The sequence below is a fragment of the Hyperolius riggenbachi genome, chromosome 3 (assembly GCF_040937935.1).
Source record: "Hyperolius riggenbachi isolate aHypRig1 chromosome 3, aHypRig1.pri, whole genome shotgun sequence".
NCBI classification, from domain to species: Eukaryota; Metazoa; Chordata; class Amphibia; order Anura; family Hyperoliidae; genus Hyperolius; species Hyperolius riggenbachi.
The window spans coordinates 234,188,458-234,203,641 of NC_090648.1; the positions used below are offsets into that span (position 1 = coordinate 234,188,458).

General features: G+C 45.6%; 1 protein-coding gene across 2 annotated transcripts in view; it reads right to left on the reverse strand.

The window, feature by feature from the left end:
• LOC137561348 (uncharacterized) overlaps positions 1–15,184 on the reverse strand; it is an 80,667-nt gene that overhangs the window by 23,262 nt on the left and 42,221 nt on the right. For both annotated transcript variants that reach the window (XM_068272630.1, XM_068272629.1), the window contains 3 exons: positions 10,759–10,877; positions 9,701–9,738; positions 8,512–8,624 (listed from right to left, as the gene is read on the reverse strand). In XM_068272630.1, the coding sequence (XP_068128731.1) occupies positions 8,512–8,624; positions 9,701–9,738; positions 10,759–10,877 (270 nt within the window). The remainder of the gene's footprint in view (positions 1–8,511; positions 8,625–9,700; positions 9,739–10,758; positions 10,878–15,184) is intronic.

Consider the following 15,184-nt stretch of genomic DNA (forward strand, 5'->3'; position numbering starts at 1 on the left):
TCATTTTGAGAAATTTCGTTTCAAGACTACTCCTCACGGTTTAGGGCCCCTAAAATGCCAGGGCAGTATAGGAACCCCACAAATGACCCCATTTTAGAAAGAAGACACCCCAAGGTATTCTGTTAGGAGTATGGTGAGTTCATAGAAGATTTTATTTTTTGTCACAAGTTAGCGGAAAATGACACTTTGTGAAAAAACACAATTAAAATCAATTTCCGCTAACTTGTGACAAAAAATAAAATCTTCTATGAACTCGCTATACTACTAACGGAATACCTTGGGGTGTCTTCTTTCTAAAATGGGGTCATTTGTGGGGTTCCTATACTGCCCTGGCATTTTAGGGGCCCTAAACCGTGAGGAGTAGTCTTGAAACGAAATTTCTCAAAATGACCTGTGAAATCCTAAAGGTACTCATTGGACTTTGGACCCTTTAGCGCAGTTAGGGTGCAAAAAAGTGCCACACATGTGGTATCGCCGTACTCGGGAGAAGTAGTACAATGTGTTTTGGGGTGTATTTTTACACATACCCATGCTGGGTGAGAGAAATACCTCTGTAAATGGACAATTGTGTGTAAAAAAAAAAAAATCAAAAGATTGTCATTAAGGGCTGGTGCACACCGGGCGGCTTTTTGGGCGTTTTCAGATCCGCTTGCGGCTGCGGATCTGCTTGGTCAATGTATCTCAATGGGGTGGTGCACACCAGAGCGGGGGGCGTTTTGCAGAAACGAAAAATGCCTGGGTGAGGCATTTTTTGGATTGCGGGTGCGTTTCTGCCTCAATGTTAAGTATAGGAAAAACGCAAACCGCTCTGAAAAACGGCACTTCAGAGCGGTTTTGCAGGCGTTTTTGTTACAGAAGCTGTTCAGTAACAGCTTTACTGTAACAATATATGAAATCTACTATACTGAAAACCGCAGCAGCAATCCGCAAAACGCTAGCAAAACGCCTCATAAAAATAAAAAAAAGCGTTTAAAAATCTGCTAGCGGGTTTTGGTGTGCACCAGCCCTCACAGAGGTATTTCTCCCACCCAGCATGGGTATGTGTAAAAATACACCCCAAAACACATACTACTTCTCCCGAGTACGGCGATACCACATGTGTGGCACTTTTTTGCACCCTAACTGCACTAAGGGGCCCAAAGTCCAATGAGTACCTTTAGGATTTCACAGGTCATTTTTGTTTCAAGACTACTCCTCACGGTTTAGGGCCCCTAAAATATGCCAGGGCAGTAAAAGAGCCCCACTAATGACCCCATTTTAGAAAGAAGACACCCCAAGGTATTCCGTTAGGAGTATGGTGAGTTCATAGAAGATTTTATTTTTTGTCACAAGTTAGCGGAAATTGATTAATTGTTTTTTTTTCACAAAGTGTCATTTTCCGCTAACTTGTGACAAAAAATAAAATCTTCTATGAACTCACCATACTCCGTACGGAATACCTTTGGGTGTCTTCTTTCTAGAATGGGGTCATTTGTGGGGTTCCTATACTGCCCTGGCATTTTAGGGGCCCTAAACCGTGAGGAGTAGTCTTGAAAACAAAAATGACCTGTGAAATCCTAAAGGTACTCATTGGACTTTGGGCCCTTTAGCGTACTTAGGGTGTAAAAAAGTGCCACACATGTGGTACCGCTGTACTCAGGAGAAGTATTATAATGCGTTTTGGGGTGTATTTTTACACATACCCATGCTAAGTGGGAGAAATATCTCTGTAAATGACAATTGTTTGATTTTTTTTACACACAATTGTCCATTTACATAGAAATTTCTCCCACCCAGCATGGGTATGTGTAAAAATACACCCCAAAACACATTATACTACTTCTCCTGAGTACGGCAGTACCACATGTGTGACACTTTTGCAGCCTAGGTGCGCTAAGGGGCCCAACGTCCTATTCACAGGTCATTTTGAGGCATTTGTTTTCTGGACTACTCCTCGTGGTTTAGGGCCCCTAAAATGCCAGGGCAGTATAGGAACCCCACAAGTGACCCCATTTTAGAAAGAAGACACCCCAAGGTATTCCGTTAGGTGTATGGCGAGTTCATAGAAGATTTTATTTTTTGTCACAAGTTAGTGAAAAATGACACTTTGTGAAAAAAAAAACAATAAAAATCAATTTCCGCTAACTTTTGACAAAATAAAATCTTCTATGAACTCGTCATACACCTAACAGAATACCTTGGGGTGTCTTTCTAAAATGGGGTCACTTGTGGGGTTCCTATACCGCCCTGGCATTTTACGGGCCCAAAACCGTGAGTAGTCTGGAAACCAAATGTCTCAAAATGACTGTTCAGGGGTATAAGCATCTGCAAATTTTGATGACAGGTGGTCTATGAGGGGGCGAATTTTGTGGAACCGGTCATAAGCAGGGTGGCCTTTTAGATGACAGGTTGTATTGGGCCTGATCTGATGGATAGGAGTGCTAGGGGGGTGACAGGAGGTGATTGATGGGTGTCTCAGGGGGTGGTTAGAGGGGAAAATAGATGCAATCAATGCACTGGGGAGGTGATCGGAAGGGGGTCTGAGGGTTTGGCCGAGTGATCAGGAGCCCACACGGGGCAAATTAGGGCCTGATCTGATGGGTAGGTGTGCTAGGGGGTGACAGGAGGTGATTGATGGGTGTCAAGGTGTGATTAGAGGGGGGAATAGATGCAAGCAATGCACTGGCGAGGTGATCAGGGCTGGGGTCTGAGGGCATTCTGAGGGTGTGGGCGGGTGATTGAGTGCCCTAGGGGCAGATAGGGGTCTAATCTGATAGGTAGCAGTGACAGGGGGTGATTGATGGGTAATTAGTGGGTGTTTAGGGTAGAGAACAGATGTAAACACTGCACTTGGGAGGTGATCGGACGTCGGATCTGCGGGCGATCTATTGGTGTGGGTGGGTGATCAGATTGCCCGCAAGTGGCAGGTTAGGGGCTGATTGATGAGTGGCAGTGACAGGGGGTGATTGACAGGTGATCAGGGGGGATAGATGCATACAGTACATGGGGGGGGGGGGTCTGGGGAGAATCTGAGGGGTGGGCGGGGTGATCAGGAGGGAGCAGGGGGCAGGGATAAAAAAAAAATAGCGTTGACAGATAGTGACAGGGAGTGATTGATGGGTGATTAGGGGGGTGATTGGGTGCAAACAGGGGTCTGGGGGGTGGGCAGGGGGGGTCTGATGGGTGCTGTGGGCGATCTGGGGCAGGGGGGGGGGGGGGGGGGAGAAATCAGTGTGCTTGGTGCAGACTAGGGTGGCTGCAGCCTGCCCTGGTGGTCCCTCGGACACTGGGACCACCAGGGCAGGAGGCAGCCTGTATAATACACTTTGTAAACATTACAAAGTGTATTATACACTTTGTATGCGGCGATCGTCGGGTTAACATCCCGCCGGCGCTTCCGTATGGCCGGCGGGATGTTGCGGCACCAGGCGGAGGATCGCGTCACTGATGACGCGATCGCTCCGCCCATGCCCCTACAAGGACCGCCGCCATTTGTCTATACGGCGGTCCTTGCGGGGTGCACTTCCCGGCCGCCAATTATATATACGGCGGTCGGGAAGTGGTTAAAGAACACCCACCCATAAAGCATTACAATTTAAATTATAGCTTAAACAAAGAATTGATTACTTTGGCCCTGTTCACAGTGGTCAGTTGTGTTGCAGAATAATTCTGCATTAGGGCTCCCTGCCTATACAATTCAATGGGCCTGTTCACACTACTGTTTTGTAACTGATCACATTATTCTAACTCGCTGCATGCAGGATTTGTATTAACCACTTCGCATCCAGACCTTGTTTTCCCCTTATTGACCAGAGCAGTTTTGACGCTTTAGCGGTGTCCCTGTTTAATCACCAATAACTTAATCTGTACTCGTGCCACATAAATGATTTATATATCTTTTTTTTCAAGACAAACTAAGCTTTCATTGGGGGGTATTTGGTCCCAAGTAAAATGTTCCTCTCTATGCATGTTAATGGGAAAAAGGGGGGGGGGGGGGAATAAAAAAAATTCACTATTTCTCAATTTTGACCAATTTCTGTTTAAAAATAAAAAGTGCGATTGACATAAAACTGTGCCACCAGTTAAAGTCGCCCCAGTATAGATATCCAGATGTGTCCCCAGTATCACCCCACCCCCCCAGTATAGCCAGATGTGTCCCCAATATTAGCCCCCCCAGCATAGCCAGATGTGTCCCGTGTTTGCCATCCCCAGAATAGATTGACAGATGCACCCCCAGGAATAGTGCCCCTCTTTATAGCCAGATGTGTCCCCAGATCAGGATTACCCCCATTTTGGCCAGATGTACCCCCAGGATTAGCGCTGCCCCCCATTATAGCCAAACGTGCCCCCAGTATTAAGTTATGGGCCCCCCCAGGTGCCCAGATGTGCAAAATTTGTAAACCCCCCTCCCCTTGGTTCCTCAGATGCCCCCCAGTAAACATGTATACCCCCTTTGCATATCCCCCTCCCCTCAAGAAACTATAGCCAGATGTCCCCCCCCCCCCCCCCCCCCCCCATCAGGCAGCCCCCTCCGTGCACATATAGTTAATAAAAAGGCACAAGCAAGCAGCCACACTCACCTACCTCGGTCCTGCGACTATCCTGAAGCCTGATCCTCCGATCCCCGCTCTGCAGTCAGTCACATATTGCCGGTAACCCGGGTCCCGGCTTGATGACGTCATCAAGCCGGGACCCGGGTTTCCGGCAATATGTGGCTGACTGCAGAGCGGGGATCGGAGGGTCAGGCTTCAGCACAGTCGCAGGAACGAGGTAGGCGAGTGTGGCTGCTTGCTTGTGCCTTTTTATTAACTATATGTGCGCCGCGGGGGACAGATGAAGGATCGCTGCAGTTCACTACTCACTTATTCATGGGAGGGGGGTATACTAATTGGCCAAAAGGGAACATGTTCCCTTCCACCAATTAGTATTGCAGCTGACAGTGCCGGAGGGTGCACTCTAAAGGGCACCCGACCGTGCACAGCAGGGCTGCAGCCAGGTCAGTATATCTACGTCGCTGTGGCTTGGAGGATGCCACAGCTGACGTAGATATACTGTAGTGGAGGGGGAAGTGATTAAAGGACTTACGAGGCCAAACTACCACAAAAAAAAAAGTTAACGTTAAGTACCTGTATCTCTTTAAAAGACACAGAGGACGCCATCCGCACCCTCCGTGTCATTCCGTCGGGTCTCCGCCGCTCAATAGCCCTCCCCCCCGGCTGGTCACGACCGCAGGGCCCGGGTCGGGGCTCTCCTGCCTCTGCCAATATGGCCGCCGGAGCTGGCCGCGGCTGCGCAGTCCACACCTGCCGTGAGTGCAGCTGCGCAGCTCTAGGGCCAACCCCCAATCCACGTTACAGTAGCGTGGATCGGGGGGGGGGGGTTGGCCCTAGAGCTGCGCAGCCGCACTCGCGGCAGGTGAAGACTGCGCAGCCGTGGCCAGCTCCGGCGGCCATATTGGCAGAGGCAGGAGAGCCCGACCCGGGCCCTGCGGTCGTGACCGGCCGGGGGGGGGGGGTGCTATTGAGCGGTGGGGACCCGGCGGAATGACACGGAGATCATGGTCATAACGCATTAACGCGTGCATTATGCAACTGACCACTGTGAACCTATCCTGAGGGAATTTTTAATTTATGCCCCTAAAAGCCAAGATAATGAAAGCTTCCCACCCTGCCTTCAAACACCTTCATATTTATTCCGCACTCTTTCAATTATCCTTAGAGACCCTGCAACAAAAAAAGTTCCCCTGAGGAGTACTCACCTCGGGAGGGGGAAGCCTCAGGGTCCCAATGAGGCTTCCCCCTCCACTGTAGCTGCAGGCAGTCCAGCACTGTCTCCCCCAAAGTGTCCCGGAATCCTCCCTCGACAAGCCTGACAAGCGCTGAATTATTTACCTTTGGTTCCAGCGGGGGCGCTGTTGTGGCTTTCCACACAAAGATAGGTGAAAATAGCCGATCTCCGTCGGGTCCGCTCTACTGCGCAGGAGATTTGCACCTGCGCAGAAGAGCGGCCTGACAGCAATCGGCTATTTCTGCCTATCTCCGAGACGGAGAGCCGATACTGCGCTGGAGTCGGGAAGGTAAATCTTTACATCCCCGCTGTTCGGGGAGCTTTATCTCTGCCACTGTGGGACCGAGGGGGACAGGGGAAGCCTCAATAGGATCCGGAGGCTTCCCCCAATAAGAGTACCCCCCAGGGGAGGTTTTCTTCGTTACAGGTTTTCTTTAAAGATCAGTTTAAGTGACAAATCTAAAGTCTTTGGATCTAGAGAAACAATCCAATAAATTCCATTTTGAACTACACAAAGCTTAGGCCCTCCAAATAAATTCTTAAAAACTATTCTAAAGCAATAGTTCTCTCACTCACATTGTTGACTGTGTAGAAAGTGAGTTAGCCATCCAGCTTAAAGTGGTCTGAAACTCAGCATTTCTTCTTTGCTCTACAATATTACATACAGGTTTAAAGCTACCATCACAAAAAATTAATTTGTAGCAGAACAGCATTCAGACAGTTAAACACAGCACTTTGTCCTGCCATGCAAAGCCCCTTCAGCTTAGGATCCATCAGAAGTGGAGATACCAGTATTTTGTTTATATTCCTTAGTTGTCACATAGTGTGTAAACACAACGTAACAACTTAAGAACTAGCTCCCTGAAGCACTATGTGCTTCAAGCATGCATACAGTTCAGAAAAGCTCACTAGAAGATTTTAATATACACTCAACCAAAGGATTATTAGGAACACCTGTTCAATTTCTCATTAATGCAATTATCTAATCAACCAATCACATGACAGTTGCTTCAATGCATTTAGGGGTGTGGTCCTGGTCAAGTCAATCTCCTGAACTCCAAACTGAATGTCAGAATGGGAAAGAAAGGTGATTTAAGCAATTTTGAGCGTGGTATGGTTGGTGGTGCCAGACAGGCCGGTCTGAGTATTTCAGAGTCTGCTCAGTTACTGGGATTTTCACGCACAACCATTTCTAGGGTTTACAAAGAATGGTGTGAAAAGGGAAAAACATCCAGTATGCAGCAGTCCTGTGGGTGAAAATGGCTTGTTGATGCTAGAGGTCAGAGGAGAATGGGCCGACTGATTCAAGCTGATAGAAGAGAAACGTTGACTGAAATAACCACTCGTTACAATCGAGGTATGCAGCAAAGCATTTGTGAAGCCACAATATGCACAACCTTGAGGCGGATGGGCTACAACAGCAGAAGACCCCACCGGGTACCACTCACCTCCACTACAAATAGGAAAAAGTGGCTACAATTTACACGAGCTCACCAAAATTGGACAATTGAAGACTCGATAGAGTTAGAATTTGGCATAAACAGAATGAGAACATGGATCCATCATGCCTTGTTTGTGGCGGTGTAATGATGTGGGGGACGTTTTCTTGGCACACTTTAGGCTCCTTCATGCCAATTGGGCATAGTTTAAATGCCAGGGGCTACCTGAGCATTGTTTCTGACCATGTTCATCCATTTATGACCACCATGTACCCATCCTCTGATGGCTACTTCCAGCAGGATAATGCACGATGTCACAAAGCTCGAATCATTTCAAATTGATTTCTTGTACATGACAATAAGTTCACTGTACTAAAATGGCCTCCACAGTCACCAGATCTCAACTAAATAGAGCATCTTTGGTATGTGATTGAACGGGAGCTTCGTGCCCTGGATGTGCATCCCACAAATTTCCATCAACTGCAAGATGCTATCCTATCAATATGGGCCAACATTTCTAAAGCATGCTTTCAGCACCTTGTTGAATCAATGCCACGTAGAATTAAGGCAGTTCTGAAGGCGAAAGGGGGTCAAACACCATATTAGTATGGTGTTAATAACCCTTTGAATGAGTGTATAATAAAAAGCAGCTTGAATAAAATGCAATGGTTTCTTTCAGAGCAGATAAACTATACTTTGGGAACTTGTAATTGGTAAATGGACAATATTATTTGTGCACAAAAGCAAATATGGTGACTGTATGGGTAATAAAAGTAGGAAGACCTTTTTATTGAATGTTATTTCAGCGTTTCAGACCACTTTAAGGCACAGCCTTCTCTGGACAGCTCAATCCTAATACCTGGGCATTAAATCATAGCATTCTGGTCTCCATGTGACCCCTCCTCTCTCCCTATCCCGATGACCCAGTTACTGGACAATGCAGCATTTCTAGTAGGAATAAACAGTCCCTTGTTACATTGGAATAGAAAATGTTGGCTTTATCGCTTCAAATACAAATTTTGAAGAGCCGTAAACAACTTTCACATGGTTGTGGTTTCGTTATTAAAGTTATCACAGAATATGCAATATGCATGGTGTTATTCAAGTAGGGTCTCAGATTCAGTCAAATGATCTATTACATAAACTGGAACTGTAAAGCATATCTTTACACTGGTTAAACCACATTAACAGTTGGGAAAAAGCTGGTTTTAGTGCCTAACACTGCATTATTCATTTATATATATCAATGCCTTGCCAAATACGCTTTTGTCTTCGTTGTGAAAAGTAATATTTTGTGTCATCTTACCATGGCAGTCACTGATATGAATATCATAAATATGAGAATGAGTCTTCAGTGTGAAAATAAGTCCAATAACGTAAGCAGCAGGTAGTAGGATGGACACTGTATACACCAATGGCCTGAAAAAGATAACCACTAACCAGGTCAATATCCATAAAACAAGAGGTTTTCATTTAATATTTCTGGTATGGCTGAGTAAATAGTGAATTTCTACACAAAGCAAAGAAAAACTCATCCAACAGCTGTGGTTGCGTAGAGTAGGGCTGGGGTCAAATGTCCACCCACACGGTGCTACTTGTTGTCTAGTGCTACAAAGTAATGATCTGATACCCCCTCAGGGGGGGGGAAATCCATTCCCACCAGATACCTCCACTGAATAAACATGTATTTATTATATGTACTCTATTATGGCACTATAATAGGATATTAGTTGAATTATGTTAGGTTAGTCTTGTTCCATGCAGTCTTCACTTTCTATGAATTAGTGGTCAACTTATGTTTTTCTGTATCCCAAGCTCCAGAGAAGGTTGGGTGTGGGGTGATCTCTGTCTCATGCAGCAGTAGATACTACGAAGGTCATCAAAGCCAGTCTTATGGCACCTTAAGAATAGAAATGTCATACTGGAGCCAAAAGTCCATAACAAAACGGACATTAAAAAAAAATATTCAAGAATGCATGCAACACAAAAACAGGCTCGGGCCCCAATTGTAGGTTGCAGGCAAACGGTCCAGCATTTAGTTTTAAAGTAGTAGTGGGCTTTTTTTTCTCCCCCACACTGATTATCTCCACTGGGTAGGAACACACTAGGCAGAATTGCACATGCGTGTTCCACTATGTGCTATGGGAAACGCATATGTGATTCTGCCTAGTGTGTTCCTACCCTCAGTGTTAATTATTTTAAGTGTGGGTAGTTTTTGTGGATTGTGGTGGAGAAATTTCCATACTCTAACATAAAAAGTACTTATGTAACGTACACTGATGTGCATTCAAAATGTTGGTCGTCTGCAAGGATTTTCAATGAGATGCAAATTTTATGCACATGTATACAGCTTAAAATGGACAACTGAATGCAGTCAGTGTGGCATTTGTTTGGTCGGTTTTCAAGATTAATACAATTAGCTCATCATTTGCATCTCCTTTACCTACTGGTTAGGACATGTTCAGTTATTTCAGGATATAAGACCGTGTCCTTACCTCACATCACTGTATAAGAGTGAGTGGTTTTGTCCAATCTAAAAAAAAGGAATGTTACATTTTACTGTGATGAAAAATCTAAACACACAATAACAGAACACATAAAATGTCAGACAATGCATGGGCTGAGGAACAGCTTTACAGACATTCACTGTACTTCACCACCCATATTGCATGAGGTTTGTAATACCGAAACATTTACGTTCTGCAAAATTACAGAGATACACCATCCTATTAGGACTGACTTTCCACAAAGAAAGGCCTAGCAGCCCACCATCCCCAATGTCATTACTTGCTGCACAATGAGTCAGGTTTACAAGTGGATTGATTTTCAGACCCCTGTATCAGTACACAACATAAAGGTGACGATTAATGATAATGCAGTGATATGCCTAGCATATCCACAATAATTCAGCAACTCCTGAATGGCCAGGAAAAGGCAGAGCCTTCCTGCCAGGAGCTGGTATTGTGTAAAACAAGGAGGCGGCATCACACACACACACACACACACACACACACACACACACACACACACACACACACACACACACACACACACACACACACACACACACACTTTTAAAGCCTTGTATACACACTAGATGGTGCTGCACCAGGTGCTCCATCAAGCTTGCAGAGAATCTAGCAAGTGTACAATGGCCCCAGACCTTCCTCAATGCCTCAGCCAGCAATTACATTTGATTAGGCCAGTGATCTGCAAACTTGGCTCTCCAGCTGTTAAGGAACTACAAAGGCCCACAATGCTTTGCAGCCACAGTCATGACTTATAAAGGCAAATGCATTGTGGGACTTTTAGTTCCTTAACAGCTGGAGAGCTGAGGGCATGTTCTTCCCACTCACCCCGCCCACTCTGTGATGCTTCTTGCGCACAGCTCCATCGGCCCTCCGCACAGCAATAGAACAGCCTGAACCCTGCAGTCAGGATCCCTCTCTGGAGACAGTCCTCGCACGCGTGTGGAAGGTTTACAAAGCCTCATCTGAGCAAACCAATCACATTCTTCTCCCGAAGCATGCCATTCATGTATAGAATTACTTACAAGTTCTGTGTGGCAGTTCTGACAGATGTACTTGGCTGTACCATTTAGGCCAAAATTCACACAGTCTCCACAGATCATCTTCCCATAAACTTTGGAGAATAGCGTGGGAGCAAATACACCTGAATGGCACAGAAATTACATAAGGTACCTGACTAAGCACAAGTAGCAATGGACACAAACACATACAAAGGGGGGGGGGAATATTTAGGAAAATAAGGAACTAAAACAGCTTTTCTGGGGCTTACAGCAATTTTTACATTTATCAGAGATCTGAAATTTCAATAACCTAAAGAGTATTCTTGCAGATACATATGCATAAAAAGATTACTGTATATATTTGCATATAAGCAGAATTTCAGCAAAAATAAATAAAAAGCTGAAAAAGTTACCCCTGGGCATATACGCGAGTCATGTGCTGTGCACCCCCCAGCTGTCAGTGTTCCCCCTTAACATGGTGTGCAGCAATAGGACTGACCTGTGCTCCCGTTGCGGTGGCTACAGTGAAGCACAGAGAGTAACAGTGTCATTTACATTGTCAGATCCCCTTGCCCCTTGGATGCACTGGCTGTGTTTATCTATGATGCCATCTAGCGACATCTTGAGGCATATCAACCACACACATAGAAGCTACAGAGGGATCCCCGCCACTGCGCGAGATGCTGCTGCTTTCTCCCCTCCAGCCATCATAATGGGGACAGAGTCTTCCTATTGCTGTACACCACGTTGATAAAAAGGGGCATGGACATAGTTGTGCATCCCCGATGTGTCGATGTGATGCTGCGGCTCTCGCTCTACTGAAGCCACCGTAACGGGCAACGTTTAGTCCACCTATCGCTACACGCCCCACAACATGTTGCTGAGGGGGGTGCGGCCGCAGGACACAGCACATGAGTACATCACTGCGCAATCCTTTGCGCTCAGCCCCACTAACAGCAATAGCTTATTAAAACTGCTGCCCCCCTTTGCATCAGGATACTTCCTGCCTGAGCCTGCCTCATAACCTTGCCTCATGGCATCTGTGCTCCCATTTAACACTGAGGAGTGTGTGTAATCTCTGCAGTTTTTTGCAGACTGACAGAGGCACTAGCTGCAGAAGATTAATGAGTAAATGCCACAGCCAAAACTTTTTTTTTTCTTGCAGTTTTAAAAACAAAAAAACAAATAAACCATAATTCAGCTATAGTGTACCCTGCAATTCAATGTGCAGCCCAAGATGCACCTAAACAGACACTAGCTATGGGGAGAGGCTGCTAGTACTGGGGACACATCTGGCTATTTATACTGGGTAGAGGGGATGCCGCATACATGGGGGCACACCTGGCTATTTATACTGTGGAGGGGGCTATACTGGGAAGAGGGCTTATATGTGAATTAATCACTTTTTCCTGGTTTGTGAGGGAAAAGTGGGTACCTTGGCTTTATATGCAGGTCAGCTAATACACAAGTATATATGCAAGTAGCAGTTTATCTTCAGCCAATTGCTAATACTAGGCACAGCAGAGGCTCCCATGTTGTGCTGGAGGTCACCATTACCTGACTTCCAAAAGTAAACAGTGCCATCTATGCAGCGGTTATAAAATTTTGTTCTAGAAAATGTCCAGCTAAGGTGATGCCAGCTCCTGCTGCAAGAAGCAAATAGAAAATACACTTTAAAGGACAATTGAAGGGAAGAGATATGCAGGGTGCCATATTTCCTTTTAAGCAATACCAGTTGCCTGGCTGTCCTGTTGATCCTCTGCCTCTATTACTTTTAGCCATAGACCCTGAACAAGCATGCAGCAGATCAAGAGTTTCTGACAGTGTCAGATTTGACAAGCTTTGCTGCATGCTTTGTTTGTGGTGTTATTCAGACACTACCACAACCAAGTAGATGAGGTAACCAGGTAACTGGTATGGTTTAAAAGGAAATAAATAGGACAGCCCCCCCATCTCTTTCTCTCGATTCAGGTGTCCTTTAAAATACATGGTACATGTAGTCCTCGGTTAACGAACGAGATAGGGACTGTAGGCTTGTTCTTAACCTGAATCTGGTCTTAAGTCTGAACGCTATGCTGTTTCTGCCCCCTTTACATCCTTTGTGCCCCCTTTGCCTCCAATGCCCCCTCTGTGCCTCTGTCTCCCCCTTAGTGCCTCTATTTGCCCCCTGCTGTGCCTCTGTGCCCCCCCCCCCACCCCCCAGCAGAGCTGGACTCACCTTCCAGCACGAGTCCAAAGCTGTCCGTCTAGCCACTCCGCCTCCTGCTCCCTCTATCGGTACAGCATCGCTTTGCTTCCTGACTGTCATGTGACATACGGGAACCTGTATGTCACAACCTACAGGAAGCGGTGCTGTACGCGGCTAGAGGAAGCTGGATGCGGCGAGAGGAGACATACAGCGTTGGACTCGTTCGGAGGGGACTAATGCTGTTGCTGCATGCGCTGGCACTTGGGGGAAGTTTGAAGTCGCTGCTTCAAACTTCCCCCACGCGGAAAAATTACGTCATCACGACGGGATCATAAGTTCATAAGTCAGGCATTCGTAGCCCGAGGATTACCTGTACTTGGTGGCTGCTATCAATTAACTGATCAAAACTTCTAGTTTTTACATCTGTCAAACTCATTCTTGACTTGAACACTTAACAGTATGTACTTAAATGACAACTGAAGGGAGAAGAATATGGAGGCTGCCATATTTATTTCCTTTTAAGCGATACCAGTTGTCTGGCAGCCCTGCAGATCTAATTGTTGGCAGGGTCTAAATCACACCAGAAACAAGCATGCAGGTAATCTTGTCAGATCTTACAGTAATGTCAAAAACCTCTGATCTGCATATGCTTGTTCAGGGTCTATGGATAAAAGGATTAGGATCAGCAGGATAGCCAGGGAACTGGTTTTGTTTAAAAGGAAATAAATATGACAGCCTCCATATAACTCTCGCTTTAGTTGTCCTTTAAATATGTGATTTGACTGCTCCAGCTGTAAATTTGTTCTTTGTATGAGGCAGTACTGAAGACAAAGGAAAAGAGAACAGAATGGTTAGAATTTAAAAAAACCAAAAACAAAACAAAACAGGTAAACAATGACAAGCCCCATACTGAACTGTTCTCATGTCAAAAATACTCATGGTTTAGAAATATGGATACCGTTAAAAAAAAAAAAAAAAAAAAAAAAAAATGGATGCCAGAAAAATCTTCAGGTTTTTTTTGTTTACCAAATAATTCTCTATGCCTCACCCCATCAGATTTGATAAGAGATTAAAATTAACGAAATTGTTCCCATATTCCTAATTATACCAGAAAAGAGTTGTGTAATGCAGCAAAAGTTAAGCTTCAAGTCCCTGTACCACAAAATGGCAGAATGCCCCTTAAGATTTCTTAAAATCAACTCAATACAGGATTTATTTTAGCTCAGTTTTAAAATCCTGGTATATTCCCTATATTGATTACAATTAGAAAAAAGACTATATACAAGCTACAACCAAACACTATCTTATACTACTACACATGGTAAGACTGGATGCTGACTGTACCTATAGACTGCATAGTGCGTAGTTGGCATAACCAAATAAACAGTTAGTTCTCTGATCTCATTGAGACCCAACATTAACAAAGTATAATTCCACTTATACTTACCATTAATGTTATTTCTACAAGCCCTCCAGGATGGCATGCACATGAGAACACTCTAGTGAATCACAAAATTTGAAAGCCCCACCCTTCCCCTTGATCTTTAGTTTACCTCCTGAGCGTTATGTCGCTCTGGAGGTTTTGCAGCCTTAGAGTCCCCATGAAGTTTCTAATAGATTTAATGACCCCACAAGATTTAGCTTGCACTAGGCTAGCTAGTATAGGTAGCCGGCTCCCCCCGAACACCCCCGATCCAGCCACTTAATACATTACCCAGCCTCTATCCAGCGATCGGCGCTTCCTCCCCGCACAGCTCTGCTCTTCTCTATGGGGAGGATCATACATGTCTTCATGAAATCACCGACGTTATGACGTCATGCGCAGACCCGATCCTCCCCATAGAGAGACCGGAGCTGTGCGGAGAGGCTGCGCCGAACGCTGGAGCCAGGGTGGGTAATGTATCAAGTGGCTGGATCGGGGAGTGCTGGCTACCAATACTAGCTAGCCTAGTGATAACTAAAGTTTGTGGGGGTCATTAAATCTATTAGATTCTTCCTGGGGGACTTGGGCATACCGCTCAGGTTAATGAAGGGGGGGGGGGGGGGGGGGGGGGAAGCAATCGGCCTTCCTTAAGTGGGAAACAAAAACTGTGGATCAGGGGAAGGATGTGGCTTTTAAACAGTTTGGTGATGAGTTTCCTTAGCCCATGTGCCAGCTATCCTGTGGTGCAAAGAGAGAACATTTGCTTTACAGAGCAGATGCAAATTTGGAAAGATTTGACATTCTTCTAAGTCAAGGGTAGGAAACCTATGGCTTGGAAG